General features: G+C 40.3%; 1 protein-coding gene across 11 annotated transcripts in view; it reads left to right on the forward strand.

The window, feature by feature from the left end:
- SRGAP2 (SLIT-ROBO Rho GTPase activating protein 2) overlaps positions 1-21,493 on the forward strand; it is a 271,565-nt gene that overhangs the window by 133,111 nt on the left and 116,961 nt on the right. For all 11 annotated transcript variants that reach the window (XR_013529861.1, XR_013529862.1, XM_035280593.3 and 8 more), the window contains exon 4: positions 6,226-6,388. Coding sequence is in view for 9 of the 11 variants with exons in the window: in XM_035280593.3 (XP_035136484.1) it covers positions 6,226-6,388 (163 nt within the window). In the remaining 2 variants the exon portion in view is untranslated. The remainder of the gene's footprint in view (positions 1-6,225; positions 6,389-21,493) is intronic.

Genomic DNA, 21,493 nt, shown 5'->3' on the forward strand with positions numbered 1-21,493 from the left:
GGTATCAGGATGATGTTGGTCTCATAAAATGATTTGGGAAGGATTCCCTCTTTTTGGATTGTTTGGAATAGTTTCAGAAGGAGTGGTACCAGCTCCTCTTTATATGTCTGGTAGACTAGGAATTGGCTGTGAACCCATCTGGACCTGGCTTTTTTTAGTTGATAGGCTATTAATTGCTGCCTAAGCTTCAGCCCTTGCTATTGGTCTTTTCAGGGTTTTGACTTTTTCCTGGTTTAGGCTTGGGAGGGTGCAAGTGTCCAGGTATTTATCCATTTCTTCCAGGCTTACTGATTTATATGCATAGAGTTGTTTGTAGTAATCTCTGATGGTGGTTTGTATTTCTGTGGAATCTGTGGTGATATCCTCTTTATCTTTTTTGTTGCATCTATTTGATTCTTCTCTCTTTCCCTTTTTATTAATGTGGCTAGTGGTCTATCTATTTTGTTGATCTTTCCAAAAAGCCAGCTGCTGGATTTATTGATTTTTCTTAAGGGTTTTTTGTTTCTCTATCTCCTTCAGTTCTGCTCTGATCTTAGTTATTTCTTGTCTTCTGCTAGCTTTTGAGTCTTTTTGATCTTCCTCCTCTAGCTCTTTCAATTTTGATGATAGGGTGTCGATTTTAGATGTTTCCTTGCTTCTCATGTGGGTATTTATTGCTATAAATTTTCCTCTAGACACTGCTTTAAATGTGTCCCAGAAATTCTGGTATGTTGTATCTTCATTCTCATTGGTTTTGAAGAACATCTTTATTTCTGCCTTCATTTCATTGTTTATCCTGTCAACATTCAAGAGCCAGTTGTTCAGTTTCCATGAAGTTGTGAGGTTCTGAGTTAGTTTCTGAATTCTGAGTTCTAATTTGATTGTGCTGTGGTCTGAGAGGCTGTTTGTTATGATTTCCGTTCTTTTGCATTGGCTAAAGTGTGATTTACTTCCAATTATGTGGTTAATTTTAGAGTAGATGCAATGTGGTGCTGAGAAAAAATGTATATTCTGTGGATTTGGGGTAGAGAGTTTTGTATATGTCTGTTAAGTTTACTTGGACCAGATCTGAGTTCAAGTCCTAGATATCCTTGTTAGTTTTCTGTCTCTTTGATCTGTCTAATATTGACAGTGGAGTGTTAAAGTCTCACACTATTGTGTGGGAGTCTAAGTCTCTTCATAGGTCATTAAGAACTTGCTTTATATATCTGGGTGCTCCTGTATTGGGTGCGTATGTATTTAGAATCGTTAGCTCTTGTTGCATTGATCCTTTTACCATTATGTAATGCTCTTCTTTGTCTCTTTTGACCTTTGTTGGTTTAAAGTCTATTTTTTTTTTTTTACTTCCTCTAACATGGATCATAGGAAACAAGGTTTAAAGTCTATTTTTATCAGAGACTAGGATTGCAGCTCCTTTTTTTTTTTCGCTCTCTATTTGCTTGGTAAATCTTCCTCCATCCATTTATTTTGAGCCTATGTGTGTCCTTGTGTGTGAGATGGGTTTCCTGGTTATAGCACACAGATGGGTTTTGACTTTTTATCCAGTTTGCCAGTCTGTGTCTTTTGATTGGGACATTTAGCCCATTTACATTTAAGATTAATATTTTTATGTGTGAATTTTATCCTGCTGTTTTGATGCTAGCTGGTTATTTTGCCCATTAGCTGATGCAGTTTCTTCATTGTGTCGATGCTCTTTATCATTTGGTATGTTTTTGGAGTGGCTGGTACTAGTTTTCCTTTCTATGTTTAGTGCTTCTTTCAGGAGCTCTTGTAAGGTAGGCCTGGTGGTGATGAAATCTCTCAGCAATTCCTTGTTCATAAAGGATTTTCTTTGTCCTTCGCTTATGAAACTTAGTTTGGCTGGATATGACATTCTAGGTTGGAAGATCTTTTCTTTAAGGATGTTGAATAGTGACCTCCACTCTCTTCTGGCTTGTAGGGTTTTTGCTGAGAGATCCACTCTGGGTCTGATGGGCTTCTCTTTGTGGGTAACCTGACCTTTCTCTCTGGTTGCCCTTAGCATTTTTTCTTTCATTTCAACCCTGGTGAATCTGACAATTATGTGCCTTGGGGTTGCTCTTCTTGAGGAATATCTGTGTAGTGTTCTCTGTATTTCCTGGACTTGAATATTGGCCTGCCTTGCTAGGTTGGGGAAGTTCTCCTGGATAATATCCTGAAGAGTGTTCTCCAGCTTGGATTTGTTCTCTCTGTCACATTTAGGTACACCTATCAAACATAGATTAGGTCTTTTCACATAATCCCCTATTTCTTGGAGGCTTTGTTCATTTCTTTTCACTCCTTTTTCTCTAATCTTGCCTTCTCATTTTATTTCATTGAGTTGATCTTCAATCTCTGATATCCTTTCTTCTGCTTGGTCAAATCAGTTATTGAAACTTGTGTATGCTTTGCAAAGTTCTCATGTTGTGTTTTCCAGCTCCATCAATTCATTTATATTCTTCTCTAAGCTGTTTATTCTCATTAGCATTTCGTCAAACCTTTTTTCAAGGTCCTTAGTTCTTTGCATTGGGTTAGAACATGTTCTTTTAGCTCAGAGAAGTTTGTTATTACCCACCTTCTGAAGCCTGTTTCTGTCAATTCATCAGACCGATTCTGCATCTAGCTTTGTTCCCTTGCAGATTAGGAGTTGTGATCCTTTGGAGGAGGAGAGGCGTTCTGGTTTTGGGTGTTTGCATTGTTTTTGTGCTGGTTTCTTCCCATCTTTGTGGATTTATCTACCTGTGGTCTTCATAGTCGGTGACTTTCGGATGGGTTCTCTGAGTGGACCTCCTTTTTGTTGATGATGAAGTTATTTCTTTCTGTTTTTTAGTTTTCTTTCTAACAGTCAGGCCCCTCTGCTGTAGGACTGCTGGAGGTACACTCCACACCCTGCTTGCCTGGGGATCACCTGCGGTGGCTGCAGAGCAGTAAGGGTTGCTGCCAGTTTCTTCTTCTGTTATTTTTGTCCCAGAAGGATACTTGCCAGATAAACAGCCTGAGCTCTCCTTTACGAGGTGTCTCTTTGGATATATGGGGGTTGGGGAGCTGTTTTAGGAGACAGTCTGTCCCTTATCAGAGCTCAAATGCTGAGCTGTGAGCTCCGTTGTTCCATTCAGAGCTGCTGGTCTGGTATGTTTAAGTCTGCTGCAGTGGAACTCATAACCGCCTTTTTTCCCCAGGTGCTCTGTCTTGGGAAGGTGGGGCTTATTTAAAAGTTCCTGACATGCTGCTGCCTTTTTTCGGAGATGCCCTGCCCTGCAAGGAGGTTGCCTAGTCACAGTCTGCCAGCAGAGGCATTGCTGAGCTGCTGTGGGCTCTGCCCAGCTGCTGTGTGAACTTCCTTGCAGTTTTGTTTATAGAGGTATAGTTAGAACTGCTTTGGTAATGGCGCACTGCCTCGGTAATGGTGGACTGTCTTGGTAATGGCGCACTGCCTTTGGTAATGGCAAACTGCCTCCGTAATGGCAGATGCCCTTCCCCTGACAGAGCTGGACTGTCCCAGGTCCAGCTGCACTTGCTGTGAAACTCTCAATTCAGAGCGTTTCAGATTGCTGGTCTTTGTGGGCCTGGGACCCACCTAGCCAGATCACCTGGTTCCCTATTTCAGCCCCCTTTTTTTCAGTTGAATGGGAGGCTCTGTATCCCAGGAGTTCCAGGCGCCAGTTGAAACAGCCACCCAGGTTTGTGTGAGTTTTTATATGGAGACCCACTGCACTGGCTGAACCAGCGTGCTGGAAACTTTTCCGCCCAGGAATCTCCTGGTCTGTGGGCAGTAAAAACTCTTTTGGAAATGCAGTGGTCACTCACCCTCTGTGTTGTTCTTGCTGGGAACTGCACTCCAGAGCTGTTCCTATTTGGCCAGCTTGGATCCCTTGGCACTCTTAAGAGTTAATGATTTTGGCTACAAAAGAGTGATGTCTGGGGTGGGGCGTTTGGACCTGGATATAGGTTTAGAACGGTTTCAGTTTGTATTCTATTATTAATTGATTTGAAGTAACTTCTTGGTTTGGGTTAGCCACATATTTGATTTGTCTGATGTGTTCTGAAGCCCAAGTAGGTGTGGCGTGATTATTTGTTAATAGTTATTACTACAGAATTGGAAAAGCCTTTCTAAGTTGAACTTCATGCTTTACAAATCACAAGTACCTGGCAGCCTTTAGTGTTGAAAGGAGGCAGTACTGACTCAAGAACCAAGCCACTCTCAACTCACTTTGTAGTAGGAGTGTGACTGGAGGGAGGAAGAGAGGAAAGGGGAAAAACAGATCGTTATTATTTGCAGTGAATGAGAGTACTCACTTTGTAGTTAAAGGCTTGGTTTGGATCCCTGAATTGCTACTTTTTATCTATATGACCTTGAGCAAAGTGTTTAAAATTTTTTAATCTACTTTTCCTCATCTGCCAAATGTGGTTGATAATACCCACCTCATCAGATTCTTGTTGGGTTTAAGTCAAACAACATGTATAAAGGGCCCATACATGTGTACAGTATCCCTTGATAAATAGTACTGCACATTATTCCTACTTTTGTTTCTCTCCTTATATAAATCTAACATCCAAATTCAGAACTTTCTGTTTCTTAAGTTAATGCTAAGTTGGTAGTCGATAATTTGGATCACAATGTTTCCATTAGAAATGAGCATCTAGAGCTGGGCGCAGTGTCTGATGCCTGTAATCCCAACACTTTGGGAGGTCGGGAGTTCAAGATCAGTCTGGCCAACATGGTGAAAACCCATCTCTCCTAAAAATACAAAAATTAGTTGGGTGTGGTGGTGGGCACCTGTAATCTCAGCTACTAGGGATGCTGAGGCAGAATAATCTCTTGAACCCTGGAGGCAGAGATTGCAGTGAGCTGAGATCATGCCACTGCACTCCAGCCTGCGCGACAGAGGGAGACTGTGTGATAGAAAGAGCAAAAGAATGAAACAAAGAAAAGAAGGAAGGAAGGAAGGAAGGAAGGAAGGAAGGAAGGAAGGAAGGAAGGAAGGAAGGAAGGAAGGAAATGAGTATCTCAGTTTAGCACTTTACTGCTTCACTCATGCTGAAGGACAGACAGAAGAGAAGGAAGGAAGAAAGGAAGGAAGGAAGGAAGGACAGACAGAAGGAAATAAATGAGTATCTCAGTTTAGCATTTTACTGCTCCACTCAAGTTGTAGGCATTTTAGGAACACATATGTTGACATGTGGTTTGTGTTCTTGATTGTATGGGACATGAGATCATGGCTTAATAAATGAAATCAAAACTTCCTTAGCTGTGTTCTATGGAACTCAAACATTTTCAGTAACTTTTTAAGGGCAAATGTCTCCAAAGTTGCCTTTATTTAATTCTACAATTTATAAATTTGTGGTGATTTAAGTCTGTAGTGCTCTAGTGATTTTCGTCTCTAGACAAAAATCTCTAGATTTGGTTTCTAATCCTAGAGACAAACCAAATGACTTAGTGGCTAAAATGATGGACTTCAGAGTCAGCTTAGGCCTGGTCTAGCCAGAGAATGCAGGGTTCTAGTCCCTGACACCCTCTTACTTGCTGTGTTAGTCTTACTTACTGTAGATAAGTGACAACCTCTCTGAGTTTAGTTTTCTAATCAGTAGAAGGGGGATAATGGTAGTTCTTTTCTTACAATGAAATGATAGAGCTTGGATGAGATAATACCTTTAAAGCATTCACCAAGTTTTTAGAACAGAGTAGGTACCTAACAGATAATCCCATTTCTCTTTCTACATCCCTTCTTCCCTCCCTCTCCTTCTTGTCCTTATTTTCTCCTTTTTTCTCCACTGAGTTTTTAAAAAGGCAGAAACTAGTCTGGTTGCGGTGGCTCACACCTGTAATACCAGCACTTTGGGAGGCCAAGGCAGGGTGAATCACGAGGTCTGGAGTTTAAGACAAGCCTGGCCAAGATGGTGAAACCCCGTCTCTACTAAAAATACAAAATTAGCCGGGAGTGGTGGCAGGTGCCTGAAATTGCAGCTACATGGGAGGCTGAGGCAGGGAATTGACTTGAAAACCCAGGAGGTGGAGGTTGCAGTGAGCCGAGATTATGCCACTGCACTCCAGCCTGGGTGACAGAGCAAGTCGCCATCTCAAAAAAAAAAAAAAAAAGAAAAGAAAAAAAAAGGAGAAAACTAGACAGGTGAGCCTTTATTTCTGGTTTGGCTTTGATTGCTGTGATTTGAGGACATGGACTATAGTTGTAGATGCTGCCCTGGCTGCATATCAACAATGACTTTTTTTTCCTTGATGTTTCTCCACAGGAAGGATCAGAATGTTCTCTCTCCAGTCAACTGCTGGAATCTCCTCTTAAACCAGGTGAAGCGGGAAAGCAGGGACCATACCACCCTGAGTGACATCTACCTGAATAATATTATTCCTCGATTTGTCCAAGTCAGCGAGGACTCAGGAAGACTCTTTAAAAAGGTACAGAGATATTCCTAGTCACAGAGGGTCTTGGGTGGAGCAAAGATACAATTTTTAAAATCCTATTAGGTATTACGTTGATTACCCAGGTGACAAAATTATCTGTGCACCAAACCCCTGTGACATGCTGTTTACCCATGTGGCAAACTTGCCGATATACCCCTTGAACCTAAAATAAAAATTGTAAAGAAAAAATAAAAGAGTATCTTACTGGCCTACTTCATAGGCTTTCCACTAGTCATTCTCTACCACATACTTGTGGAGAAAAAATATTTGAATTGGCATTCTTTTCTCCCTTTCTGAGCTGAAATAATAGTAGCCTTAGGAATGGAATCATTCGCAAGGTACAAACCCAGGACTGGCACCGTAATTCATAATCTGCATCTATTAACAAAAACTGTGTTTTGGGAAGTTTTCTTAAAGTGATTTGTGAAGCTGTTGAGCTTAAGGGGCCTACAGTGTCATTTTATGTTTTCCTATTCTAGTTCATTTAGCAAACTCATATACGTTTATGTTTTTGGTTTAGTTTTCTTTCCAAGCTCTCATCTTGGCAAAGGTAGACAAAAAGGTTTGATATGATATGTCTTTGTCTTTGGGTCTCTGAATGCTTTCTGAAACTCAGTTGTTATCATACTTCCTTGGGTATAGGTTGAACAGTTTGACTAAGGAAAACTCAAAATAGTCATGAAAATCTTAAGGAGCAATTCACTTTACCTGTCAGTGGTGGAACTAGCCTTTTGGAAACCCAGGAAGCTGTTTTCTAAGCTGTCTCAGCTTGAGCTCACAGTGAAATCATTTATTCACGAAGTTTAGTTACAAACAGTGGTGAAGGCCCCAACCATTGTATGTGATGCTCCATGTCTGTCATTCAAGTTTTGACATTTCTGGAAGACTTTCCAGAAAGCAAATAATCTTCCTATAAGTTACAGGTAGAAAGAGATTATAGAGGGCTATTTAGAATTCATCAATTTCCAGGTGACAAAATCCATTATTAATATTTGAAAGTATAAGATAAAGGACTCTGATAAACAGGATTATAGTCTATATAGTCAAAGCTCTTGATCGTTTTCCAATTCTCAGTTAGGACGTTTTCCAGATTTCACTAGATCTGGAATTAATATCCAATTTTTTTCTGTAATTACCAGCCTGATCAAGTAACTGAGCTGGAATCTTCCATCTACCTAATTGCATCCGAGAAGGTGTTTTTCCTATGTCTTAGAGACAGAATATTGAGAAAAATCACCTGACAAAGAAAAGAAGGCAGAGAAAGACAACTCCTCCCAGAGCTCACTGGCTTTTTTTAGTAGCCTGGCTGTGCTGTGGTTGGGGCCACACCGCATTTCAGGGTGAGGGTACTTCTCACCATCTCCTCCATGGTTTCCAGCATCAGCTTCAGCTTGCTTGTTAATAATTTGAATTATTCTGCAATACTTGGTGATGTGTGTGTGTGACTAAAATTAAAACCTATTTAGGTGAAATTTTGACAGCTCGTCTCTATGACCTTGACAGCCAGTTAGACTATCTCAAGAAGGAAAGGGCTTGACTGATCGCTTCCTTCTCTGCTTTCTTTGTTCATCTGGGAAAAAAAAAAAAAAAAAAAAAAAAAAATTTTTTTTTTTTTTTTTTGAGATGGAGTTTCGCTCTTGTTACCCAGGCTGGAGTGCAATGGTGCGATCTCGGCTCACCGCAACCTCTGCCTCCTGGGTTCAAGCAATTCTTCTGCCTCAGCCTCCTGAGTAGCTGGGACTACAGATGTGCACCACCATGCCCAGCTAATTTTTGTATTTTTAGTAGAGACGGGGTTTCACCATGTTGACCAGGATGGTCTCGATCTCTTGACCTTGTGATCCACCTACCTCAGCCTCCCAAAGTGCTGCGATTATAGGTGTGAGCCACCGTGCCCGGCCAGAAAAAAACTTTTATAAGATCTGTTCACCTAGTTAGACTTCACCCAGTCTCTCAGCTCCCTTTTCTCCCAACCTTAGAAGGTTAGAGAAAAACCAAGCTGAGAGAATTTAATAGCCTCTCCAGATCTCAGAGGTGCTTATACTGAAGGCAGCCAGATATCAAAGCCACGAGTGTTCCTGACTCTTCAAGTGCCATACGCATATTTCACCAAAGGCCTAAGTGCATGGCATGTACGCAAGGTGTGGGGCATATGACCTCCAGAAAACAAATTCAGCTATGAATGATATTCCTAGCCATGGGCTCAGGGTTGACCTCCTTAAGCTGTATATTACTATGCTAGATTGTGAGGAAAAACTTCTTATTTCTCACAGGACTGTTTATGTATTACATCTCACTGAAGAAAAGTGTGCCTATCATAATTTAATAGCTATATGCATTTTTACAAACTGAATTCACACTTGTGTAACTGTATCCAGACCAAGAAACAGAACATTTCTGTACCCTAGAAGCCCCCTCATATTCCCTTCTAGTCATCTCCCCACCCTAAATCCCCAAGGATAATAACTTTCCTGACTTTTAACAGCAGAGATTAGCTTTGCTTGGTTTCAAACCTTATATAAATAGAATTGCACAGCATGTACTCTTGTGTCTGGTTTCTTTCACTCAATATTATGTTTGTGAGATTTATTCATAGTGTTGTATATAGTTGCAGCATCATAGGACTTTCTCTTGATCTTTGTAACTTTGGATTGATTAAATTGTAGTTGATTAGAGACATGCATGGGGTTGTTGAATGGCAATGATTACTATCCCACAGGGTGAATAATCTCTTTTCTCCCTCCCTTGCGGGTTCCCATGTAGGCAGAGAACTCTAAGGTAGAAGCTGGTTGGCACATCGTAAAAATAGATTCAGCCAAGCACAGTGGCTTGTGCCTGTAATCCCAACAACTCAGGAGGTCAAGGTGCGAAAATGGCTTGAAACCAGAAGTTCAAGAACAACCTGGGCAATGTCATAAGACCTTGTCTCTAAAAAAATTTTAAAAGTTAGCTGGGCATGGTGGCCTGTGCTGGTAGCCACAGCTACTTGGGAGGCCGAGGTGGCAGTATTGCACCAGTCCAGGAGTTTGAGAATGCAGTGAGCTGTGATCATGCCACTGCACTCCTGCCTGGGCAACAGAGCGAGACCCTTATAGTTTGAGGATGCAGTGAGCTATCATCATGCCACTGCACTCTAGCCTGGGCAACAGAGCGAGACCCTTATAGTTTGAGGATGCAGTGAGCTATCATCATGCCACTGCACTCTAGCCTGGGCAACAGAGTGAGACACACACACACACACACACACACACACACACACACACACAGATTCCTTCTGTTTTGGCTGGATAAAGAGCTTCTCTGCTTTCTAGTAATGGGCAAAGAAACATTCTTCACACCCCACCCCTCTTTTGTTTAGACTGTGTTGCACATGAAGAATTCGAATCCTACTGGTTAAGATATAGTATCAGATAAAAGACCTAAGGAATGTCCTTGGCCATTCTGTAGTTTCAGGAATCTTTCCTGGGATTTGCTTTGTGCTGTCAGAGGAAAGGTCTTTTCCAAGTGACCCTTTCTTTTGGGCCTAGTTCTGCCGTTAATGACTTGGACAATAACTTCATTCTCTGCCTCAGTTCCTTAAACTTTAAAAAAAAGAGTGTGGTCTATACGCTCTCCCTGGTGCCTTCCAAATTAGGATACCACAGTTCTGTGATGATAAGGGGATCCTACACTGGGGGCTTCCTTATGGTTGTGTGGCTACCTTTGTTAAGTTGTGATAGGTAAACTGTAATCCCAGAGATAAAGACAAACAAAAGTGAATATGGGTGTGGAGAGGGCTAGCTTAAGCAAATGAAGACCACATTTCTTGAGGAATGAAGCATTCTTTCAGATGCTGATATCTACGGTGTCAGCAAACAAAGAAATTTGGATTCAAATATATAAAATGGATACATTTTACTAGTAAATTTGGCTCCTGTGGCTAAATAAACCATTTCTCTGGGGACATAGGGTTAGAAAAGATACCTTAATTTTTGGTATGGCTGTTGATTCCTGTGCTTTATGTGACTTTGAGTCTGTTTGACTCTAGCAAAAGTCAGCATTTAAAAAAATCTTTTTTTAATCTATAAAACTTAAGTAATTCACTGCAAAAGTTACGATAATAGAAGTCATTATATTTTGAACCCAAATGTGCCAGGTATTGTGTTAAGCACTTTCTTTATATGTATTATCTCTTTTAATCCTTAAAATAATTTTATAAAATAGATACTGTTGTTATCATCATTATTTTATGAAGGAAGAAACCATGGCTTGGAGAGATTAAGCAGGCCAGGCACAGTGGCTCAAGCGTGTAATCCCAGCTCTTTGGGAGGTTGAGGCGGGAGGATCACTTGAAGCCAGGAGTTCAAGACCAGCCTGGGCAGCATAGCAAGACTCCATCTCTACCCGCCCCCTCCTAAAAAAAAGCCAGGCATGATGGTACACACCTGTAGGCCTACCTACCCAGGAGGCTGAGGCAGGAAGGATTGCTTGAGCCCAGGAGTTTGAAACGACAGTGATATAATCATGCCACTGTACTTTAGCCTGAGTAACAGACCAAGAACTTGTCTCTTAAAAAAAGAGAGAGAGAGAGAGAAGGCTAGGCACGGTGGCTCACACCTATAATTCCAGCACGTTGGGAGGCCGAGCTGGGCAGATCACCTGAGATCAGGAGTTCAAGACCAGCCTGGCCAACATGGTGAAATCCCTTCTCTACAAAAATACAAACATTAGCCGTGCAAGGTGGTGGGTGCCTGTAATCCCAGCTACCTGAGAGGCTGTGGTGGGAGAATCGCTTGAACCGGTGAGGCAGAGATTGTAGTGAGCAGAGATTGTGCCATTGCACTCCAGCCTGAGCGACAGAGTGAGACTTTGTCTCAAAAGTGAGAGAGAAGAGAGATAGAGAGAGAGAGAGAAAGAGAGAGAGAGAGATATATTAAGAAAAATGAGATGAGACTAGTGTTTAACTCCAGTCACCTAGCTCTAGAAGCTAACGTTTTCATCTACACAGTGTATTAGTATTCTCTAAGTATGTTGTACAGAGATGAGAAAATCCTGGACTTTCTCTTTTCCATTGAATTCAGATATTTCACTTAGTTATAGAATTAGCCTAATTTTTTCTTTTGCACATACACCTTCAAAGGGTGTGGAGATGTTGAACATGAATATTGGATTGTTTTTCCTGCCTGGGTTTGGGGCAAGCAGCTGGAAGTTGGGAATGAAATAGGGCAGCATGTTTACACTCCCCAGGGGCAGAATATCTCTGCCCTCTGTAAGAGGGAAACAAGGACTCATTAAATGTGAGAACTAGCCAAAAATCTGGCTCACAGCTAATTTAGCTAATTTGGGGATGTCAGGGTGGGTGTACAATTGGCCCCTCTATGCTATTGAACCCTCTTAAGAGATGCTTTTTGCTAGCCCTCTGGTTTGTGGTCATTCTGCTGGGGCATATTTTACATTTTGCATGAAGCCATGTTGGAGATTCCTTTAGCTAAATATAGCATCTGGAGAATGTAGCCTCCTGTCCGCAGCTTAGAAACAGACTGACTTTGTCTAGGACTCCAGGGAAAATTGAGCCCATTAGGTGCTCCTGACATCTCCTTTCATGTAATGAAAGCTCAGTCTGTCTAACCTCTGTTGGAACCAAGGTTTGGGCAAATATTATTGCTGCCACCTTCATTTGTTTAATGCGGTGGCTTCAAAAACCATGGCCAAAACCTGCCAAGTTTGACTCCCATCTCCCTGTGGTCTCTGTGAGAGGCATGTTCTAAGGAAGCCCACCAAAAACAGAAATAATTTTTCTGCTTTGCTCTGTTTAAAGGGAAATAAACTTGGGTGTGCTTTTTTTCTGTAGGAGAGAGGATAATCCTGTTTTCTCTTCTTACTTAGCTGGAGCACACTAAAAGTACCCCTGACTTTGCTTTCTCAAATCCCAGTTTCTAGCTCTTCGCAGCTGCTCACACTTAATCTTGGAAGCTGGTCAGTTCAGACAGTGCTAAGACTCAGTTGCATCCTTGTTTTTATAGCACTCCAATGAACTGTACTCCTTTTTTTGCCATTAGGACTCTTAAGTTACTATGGCAAAAACTTAGGTTAAATTGAAAAAGCCAAGTCAGATTCCCTGTAGACCGGTAGCTTTCAACTTTGCCTGGGCATGAAAGTTACTTGGGGAGTTTAAAAAAAATCTTTGTGACCTTGAATAAACAAAGGTTTCTTAGGATATAAAAAGCATGAACTATAAAATTTTAAAAAGGATAAATCAGACTTCATCAAGTCTTGGACTTTTGTTCTTGGATAGACTTTATTTAGAAAGTGAAAGACAAGACACAGAACATGAGAAAATATCTATAATATATGTCTGACAAGGAATTATGTCAGAATATAGAATAAAGAACTCTGAGAACTCAGTATGAAGGAAGAAAGTTGCCCAGGTACCAAGAAAAGAGTCTGTGAAGGCACAATCTATCCCAGTATAATAAATAACAGATTACTTAGTTTTAACAATGATACCAAATATATTTAGAAACAATCATATATTCAATTATATAATCAATCTTATTAAATTATTATTCTTTATTATTAATTTTTAGTATTGTGGCATAAAAACATTTTAGTCTTATAGTATAGAAACAACCAGGTGAAACAGAATTAGGAACCAAAGGGACATTGTGAGAAGTGATCAGGAGATGAGAGTGAGAGCCTTGCGGTAGCGCCAGCACCTGGGAAGGTGCCCCATTACTTAGCAGGCAGGCCTTGCGGTAGCGCCAGTGCCTGGGAAGGCACCCGCTACTTAGCAGACCATGAAGGGGAGTTTCCCTTTCACTGGGGGAGTTCAGAGAACACTCTGCTCTGCCGGACTCTTGAGGAAGGCCTGACATTAGCCAGGCCTGTCTGCAGACATCCAGGGGCTTAAATGCCTCTCTGTGGTGCTGTGCTCCGATGGTTACCATCCTTGTCCACTTTCATTCCGCTTTCCCACCTGGCTCTCCTTTTAAGTTCTTAGAAGTTGTGAGAAGTAACAGTAGGGGAATCCTAAAAGCCTTTGATCTTTTTGATAAGTGTGTAGAAAAATGCTAACATATGTGCCTCTCTCCCTTGCAGTGGCTACCTGAAAGGGAAGGGCCCCCTGTACTATAGTAAGACAAGCTACCCAAATTTTAAAAAATGGAAAAAAAATTAGCAAACTTTCACTAATAAAAATATATACATGGCCAATCAGCACATGAAAATATGCTCAATATCATCAATCATCTTGGAAGTGCAAGTTAACACTGTAAGATGATGTACTGTAGCCTCACTAGGTTGGTTAAAATTAAAGCAGTTGGCAATACCAAGTGTTAAGGAAGTTGGCCAGAACCCTCATATATTGCTAGTGAGAGTATGAAAATGATACAACCTCTTTGGAAAATAGTTTGGCAATTTCTTATGAGGTTACATATGTACTTGTCTTATAACCCTGCAATTCCAGGTATTTATAGGCATTTACCCAAGAGAAATAAAAGCATACATCTAAACAAAGACATGCACCTGAATATTCATAAAGCTTTTGTGATGGGCTGAGTAATGCTCCCCTCAAAAAAAAAAAAAAAAAAAACAGGTCCATATTCTAACCTCTGGAACCTGTGAATGTTACCTAATGCATGTAATAATGTAACAGTTTGCAAGTATGACTAATTTCTGGATCTTGTGATGGGGATATCATGCTTGATTAGCCAGGTGGGCCCTAAATGCAATCACAAATGTCCCGTAAGAAGGAGATTACAGATAAAAGAGAGGAAGGTCATGTGATAGAAGCAAAGGGAAGCAGAGTCATAGAGAGAGGATGCTATGCCGCTGGCTTTGAATACAGAGGAAGTGGCTGTGAGCCAATGAATACAGCTCTAGATGCTGTAAAAGGCAAGGAAATGGATTCTTTCTGAGAGCCTCTGGAGCAGAAGCAGCCCTGCTGACACATTGGTTTCAGCCCAGTGAAATTGGTTTTGGAGTTCTGACCTCCAGAACTATAAGAGAACAAATGTATGTTGTTTAAAGCCACCACGTTTGCAGTAATTGGTTACAGCTTCCATGGGTACTTTATTCATAGTAGCCCAAACTGGAGAAAACCCAAATGTCCATCAACAGATGAATGGAAAAACATATTGTGGTGTATCCGTATATTAATACTACTCAGCAATAGGAATAAGAGAAATGCTGATACAATGTAAATGAGCTCAAAAAACACTATGTTGATAAAAAGAAGCCAAGCACAATGAGTACATACTGTATGATTCCATTTCTATAAAATTTTAGAAAAGACAAATCTGAACTATATGATAGAGAATAGGTCATTGATTGCCTTCAAGCCAGGGTGGGGATGCAGGATTGACTGCTAAGGGACACAAGGGAATTGGTAGGGTTTTTATAGCCTACATTATATAACATTTTAAATGATGTTTTATAACATTTTTATAATGTTATATAATCTTGATCATGGTGGTACATTACACAGAATTTATCATATCGAACACTGAAAATATGGTGTACATTTTATTTTATGTAAATAATGCCTCAATAAAGTTGATCCAATTTAAAAATACTCATGCCAAAGCCCTACCCCAGGACAATTGAGTCAGCATTTCTGGAATAGGGCCTGGGTGATTGTTGCCTACAGCCAGGGCTGAGAATCACTGCTGCACTGTTTTCCATCTTGGGGAAACTGCAGAGCACAGAGAGTATCTGAAGCCCTAAGATCCTGTCTGTCTGTATGTGAGCCATGTTTGCCTCTGCAACTGACAGTGTTAAAGCATCTAGGCTAGTTTCTCTAGGCAACCCATTGTGGGTTCTTACTTTATTCTTGGAGGGTGAGGAAGGGTGAAGTTAACCTCAAATAAATAAATCTGGTGACAAAGGGTGAATCTGGCTTCCTTCACACTGCAGGAAGTGGAGATTTCAAGAAGAGTGCATAGGAAGGAATGTAAGAGGCTCGGTTAATACTTTTCTCCAAGGCCCTCAGATGTTAAACATGTCCTTTTGCCATTAGTGATCATAAGAGCATTGCCACAACAGTCAGATTTCTTTTCGTAGTAAGGAAATGAGTGTGGTAGTTAAAAAGGATAAAGATTTAAAACAAAGCAGTGCATGTTACCTATCTGGTATCCCTTTGGACTGGGATAGGATTTCGTATGGTGTGTTTTGAGTCCACCTGTTTGGCATGTGTGAGGAGACAGGATAATGATAATGTGAGAAGGCATGTTGGGTGGCATGATGATCATAAATAAGAAGAGGAGAAGAAATGACTCACAAGGCTGGTATAGTTGAATGTCCCTGGGAGGTGCTGTTGATTGAGAATGGAGGAAAAGTGTGGGTTTCCAAAGGCTGTGTCCCTGTGCTCTGCCCCCTTAAGAAAGGGTTTAACTTTTGGGAGAAGTAGTAGATGGAGTGATTTAACCCTCCCTCCCTTCCCCATCCACCATATCCCTCCTGCTTCTCTGAACTCAGTATCTGTTATTGGACTGAATTTCCTCCACATTATGGCATGGTCACTAACAGTGTTGTACAGTGCTTTACAGACAGCTGCTCCAGTTGCCCAATTTATCTTGTTGGAAGCAAAAATCTGTTCTAATTAATTGAGCTTTATTTTCTCATATCTGATGAAAAGATCCTCTTTGGAGAAAAGAATAGGATGTGAAGCTGAGCTTATTTGAGGAGGGGATGGAAGGCTGCCAGCTACTTCAAAGGTATCTCTGCTGATAAGGGGCGTCAGGTTTGCTGCCAAAGCCAACACTGAGGGGAGCTTTGCAGCTAGTGCTGTTGGGGGTGTTTTAGCTTTGGTTTCTGTGACACTGGGTCAGCAGCATCTGTGTGCTCTCCCTTGAGGCTGCTCTCTGGGTGGTCCAGGCTTTTTCTGGGACTTAGGAAGATGTAGCTCAAAGGGAATGCATGCATCAAAGATGTCTGTAGTCTTTTGCTTAGGTTAGTTTGTGCGTTTGCCTTTTTGGTGTTTTAGTTCTTAGGTATCTGTCTTTTCTAAAAGAGCTCAAGGTACTATATTTAGAACATTCAAAGGTATAATAGTACTTTGATTTGTATAAATCAAAGGATTATTAAGGGAATCTGAAGAGGAATGGAATATGGAAAATGGAATATGGGAAAGAGAGATGCAGGAGACAGAAAATAAAAGTGTCCATTTGCAACCTTGTATTTGAATACTATCCTAAATTAGGAGATTATACTAATTTCATAAGTATTTTAGTGAATGCTATATACATAGCATCATGCTGCTAGGTGCTTAGAAGAGCTTGAAAATCAAATTGAGGAGTAAGATTTACCTCCCAAGGGAGCTTGGGATTTTTGGTTTATTTAGATCTCTCAAAACTTTCTGTGGGATATGATGAGAAAATAATAATAGTAACCTTTCATAAAATGTACACTATGAATACCATCCACTGTAGGCCCTAGATGTGTATTTTCTCTGAACCTTTCATCTATTTTACAAAGTTTTTTCCCTAAACTATTTATGAAAGTATAAAATACTTAGAGAAAGTGTACAGATTATGAAGTGTACAGCTCAATGAATTTTTACAAACTGAACACAACTGTGTAATCAGCACACAGATGAAGAAAGAATGTTACTAGTATTCCATCAACTCTCCTTCTCCCCACTAAACATCCTTACTCTCTGAAGCGTAGTCACTATCCTGACTTCTAACACAATATAAGTATTTTCCCATTTAAAAATTTGTTTATATAAATGCAATCATAATTTTTTCAACAATTTAAATATGTCACTCTTTTGTCTTCTGGCCTCCATTATTTCTGATGAGAAATCAGCTATAGTTCTTGGCTTCTTATTATTGCTTACTTGTATGTAATATATCATCTTTTTGTGTGTTTGTTTTAAAGAGATGGAGTTTCTGTTTCCAGGCTGGAGTCCCATGTCATGATACAGCTCCCTGTAGACTTGAACATCTGTGATCAAGCAGTCCTTCCATCTTGGCCTCCCAAAGTGTTGGGCTTACAGGCGTGAGCCACCATGCCCACCTTTCTTTATTTGGCTGCTTCTATTGTTTCTTTTTTATCTTTGGTTTTTAGTAGTTTGACTATCATAAAAATGTACGCATGGTTTTCATTGTATTCATTTGGCTTGGATAAATATAATACTCAGACAATCCCTGATCTGTAGGATATCTAATTTGTAGAAATTGTAGGAAAATTATCAAATTTTCCCTCAATTTGAGAAAAATTTCTGGCAAATATTTTTTTCCGTCCCATCTCTCCTTCCTGTTTTGCTTTTATATCAACTGCGTGTATTTTAGAAAACTATTTGATTCACTCCCACAGCTTGTTGATGGTCTGTTCATTTTTTCAAACATTTGTTGTCCGTATGCTTTAGTTTAGATGATTTCTAAAGTTTACCAATTTGGCTGGGCACGATGGCTCACACCTGTAATCCTAGCACCTTGGGAGGCCAAGGTGTGCAGATCACTTGAGGTCAGGAGTTTTAGACCAGCCTGGCTAACATAATGAAACCTCGTCTCTACTAAAAATACAAAAATTAGCTATGCATGGTAGTGCGAACCTTTATCCCAGCTACCCAGGAGGCTGCGGCAGGAGAATTGCTTGAACCTGGAAGGTGGAGGTTGCAGTGAGCTGAGATCATGACATTGCCCTCCAGACTGGGCGACAGAGAGACTCCATGTGAAAAAAAAATTACAGTTATTTCTTTTGTTCATCTAAGATACTATAAATGCCATTCAATGAATTTTTTTTTTTATTTCAGATAATTGGTTTTGTTTTGGTTTTTTGAGATGGAGACTTGCTTTGTTACTTGCTAGGTTGGAGTGCAGTGGTATGATCATAGCTCACTGTACCCTCAAACTCCTGGGCTCAAGTGAACCTCCCACCTCAGCTTCTCTTGTGTCTGAGACTACAGGTGTGTACCATCATGTTTGGCCACTTCTTTTAGAGATGGGGTCTCACTGTGTTGTCTAGGCTAGACTCCAACTCCAGGGCTCAAGTGATCCTCTCCCCTCAGCCTCTCAATTATTATTGGTATATTCTTAAAACATTGGCAATTACTGAAAAATTCTTGTCCATTGTTTTTAACATTGATATCATCTGTGGGTCTGTTTACTGATTTTCCTGTGACCATCAGTCACATTTATTTTTTGTACATACCTACTAATATTTTATTGCATATTAAACATCATAGATAATATATCATAGAAACTCTAGGTGTACTTATCTTCCTCTTAAGAGTATGAAGTTTTGTTCTAGGAGGCCATTAAATTACTAGTTGATCACCTTGAACTTGTAACAAAGTTACAAAGTATAAGCCCGCCAAAGAGGGCTTGGCTTTATACTTTGTTACAGTGAATATATTTTGGTTTTGCCCTTCATCTTGGAATATGCTACATACGTAAGGCATGGCCTTTCTGGGGTTTCCATGGGAAGCCCAAGATGTTTATCAAGCCCCTCTAACTTGGCAGAATTTGAATGCCAAATTCTACCTTCCCTACAGTGGGCAGTGTTTAAGACAACCAACTGTCCTGTTTGCCTTGGCCTGAGGGGGTTCCTAGGACATGAGACTTTTAGTTTTATCTGTTCTACTGTTGATGGCATTTGGGTAGTTTTCAGTTTGAGGCTATTATAAGTAATTCTGTTATGAACAGTATGTTGGAAATTTATTCTTTCTAATGTATGGTTGAACCTGGTCACAAGCCAGGCTTTAAGAATAGTGAATTCAAAACCTTCTTTGCTCTCTCTGTCTCCCCTTCTCTCCCTCCTCTGTTTGTCTCTCTCCCTCTCCCCTCTTCCTTCTCCCCTTCTCCTTTCCCTTTCCTCTCCTCTCTCCTTTTCCTCTTTCCTTCTTCCTCTCCTTGTTTGCTCCCTCCCTTCCTTCCCTCTATTCTTTTAAATAATCTTTTAAAATGTATAGCACATGATGTTATAGAAAATTTAAAAATACAGAAAGCAAAAATATGGTTTAAAAAGCAGGTTTATTGTACATACTGTTTTGTAATCTACTGTTTTAGTCAAGATCTTCCCCTTTACATTTCAATAAACTTTCATCTCACCTAATACCCAGGCCATGTAAAGATTTCATTAATTGCCCCAAAAATCTCCTTGATAACTGATTTGTCCAAGCCAGTATCTAATGCACACTAGTTTTATGTCCCTTAAGTGTACTTTAATCTAGTCTTGTTTTCTTTCCATGACACTGATTTATTGAAGAGACCAAGCCAGGTGTCCTGCAAAATCTCCCATCTTCTAGATTTGCCTAGTTGTTTACTTGTGTTGTTAAGCTTCTGCCTGTATCCCATATTTTCTGTAAATTGGAAGTTGGTTCTAAAGATCCAGATGGATTCAACTGACTTAGAATGTATAATAAGTGATGTTAGTACTTCACGTAGCATCATAGCAGGAAATACATAACATCAAGTTAGTTCACCAATAGTGATGATAATATTGGCACCCTTTAGAATAGAGTGGTGATAGTGTGACCCTTCCATTTTCTAGTTACATTTTTTTTCCACCACATAAAAGAAACCTGATTGTAAGGTGTTATTCATGGTGCCAGCCTACAAATATTGGGTGCTAGTTCAGTCATTCATTTGATAATTTTAATATCAGTTGATAATTTTAAACAAGTTACTTTTTGTCATCACTGTAACTTTCTTACTTGACTGTAAGATGCCTCTCTGAGTCCGGGCACAGTGACTCATGCCTGTAATCCCAGCACTTTGGGAGGCCGAGGTGGGTGGATCACCTGAGGTCAGGAGTTTGAGACCAGCCTGACCAACATGGTGAAACCCTGTCTCTACTAAAAATTAGGCAGGTATGGTAGGTGGCTATAGTCCCAGCTACTCAGGAGGCTGAGGCAGGAGAATTGCTTGAACCTGGGAGGTGGAGGTTGCAGTGAGCCGAGATTATGCCATTGCACTCTAGCCTTGGCAACAAGAGTGAAACTCCCAACTCAAAAAAAAAAAAGGATGCTTCTCTGAGAAAAGGAGAGGATTATTAATATCATCAGGCATCATGCAAATAGTAGTTTGTAAAAACATTCATCTCCGGAGAGAGTACACACACTAATAATGTGCAGGCTGACTAGGTATCTATTAAAATCACAGCAATAATTTTTTTTTAAGTATAATTCTAAATGAGTGCTAACCATGCCGAGGGACTGTGCTAGGTGCTTTACATGTATTAACCTATTTAATCTCATCAAAACAACACTTTGAGATGAGTACTGGTTTTATCATCCCCATTTGTAGATAAGAGCATGGGCAGGGGGTTTAAGCAGTTTACTCAAGATTATACAGCTGGTTGATGGGAGAAATGGGATTCAAGCGTAGGCAGTTGCCTTCCCTGAACTCTTCACATCATCATGCTCTGCTGTGTTGCGTGTAGGAAGGCAGTCATATTGGTAAGAACCAGTGCTTGTGCAGGGAATTAATGGCTTATGCATTCTGCAGTCTAATTGTCGCTGTGCTTCTGTCAGGTCAGAATTCCCATTGTGCTGTTCTGATTTTGCTTCTTCCCCAGCCTGTCCTGACAGAGTGGGCACCTTTGATTTTGGCCACCCTTCTTGCAGGACAGGCTTCTGTTGATTAACCTACTTATCTTTTTTTTTTTTCATGCTGTTCTCCTAGTAAATCTTTGTCAAGTTTTCCTTTGAATTTCTCCCTGCTTGTCTAAGCATGATTTTTATTTAAAGTGAGGACAAAATTTAAATTTTCCTTCTTTTGACACAGCATCTTCAGTTTTTTTATTTTTGTCTTCTTTTCTTACAATATTGAACTTTGTCTGGTCTCTTAGTTTTTCTAGTGAGTCCTTTCTTTCTTTGCTTTTAAGCCCAGTCCTTGGGGTTTTTTTTTTTTTCTTTTTTCTTTTTCCTTTTTCTCTGTTCTCTACAAATCATTGGGTCTACATCCAACTTTTCCTAGCATTTACTCAACATGAAACTTCTAGTTATAGATTAATTTGAATTCTTTGCACTAATTATTTAAAAGACGATGGGAAGCTAGGAGCCTCCCTCTTCTTGGTCTCAAGAAATCATCCTCTTGGTAAGCTAAGTAGTTACTACAGGCTGGGTACAGTGGCTCACACCTGTAATTCCAGCACGTTGGGAGACTGAGGTGGGCG

Source organism: Callithrix jacchus, chromosome 19, assembly GCF_049354715.1.
Source record: "Callithrix jacchus isolate 240 chromosome 19, calJac240_pri, whole genome shotgun sequence".
Classification (NCBI taxonomy): Eukaryota; Metazoa; Chordata; class Mammalia; order Primates; family Cebidae; genus Callithrix; species Callithrix jacchus.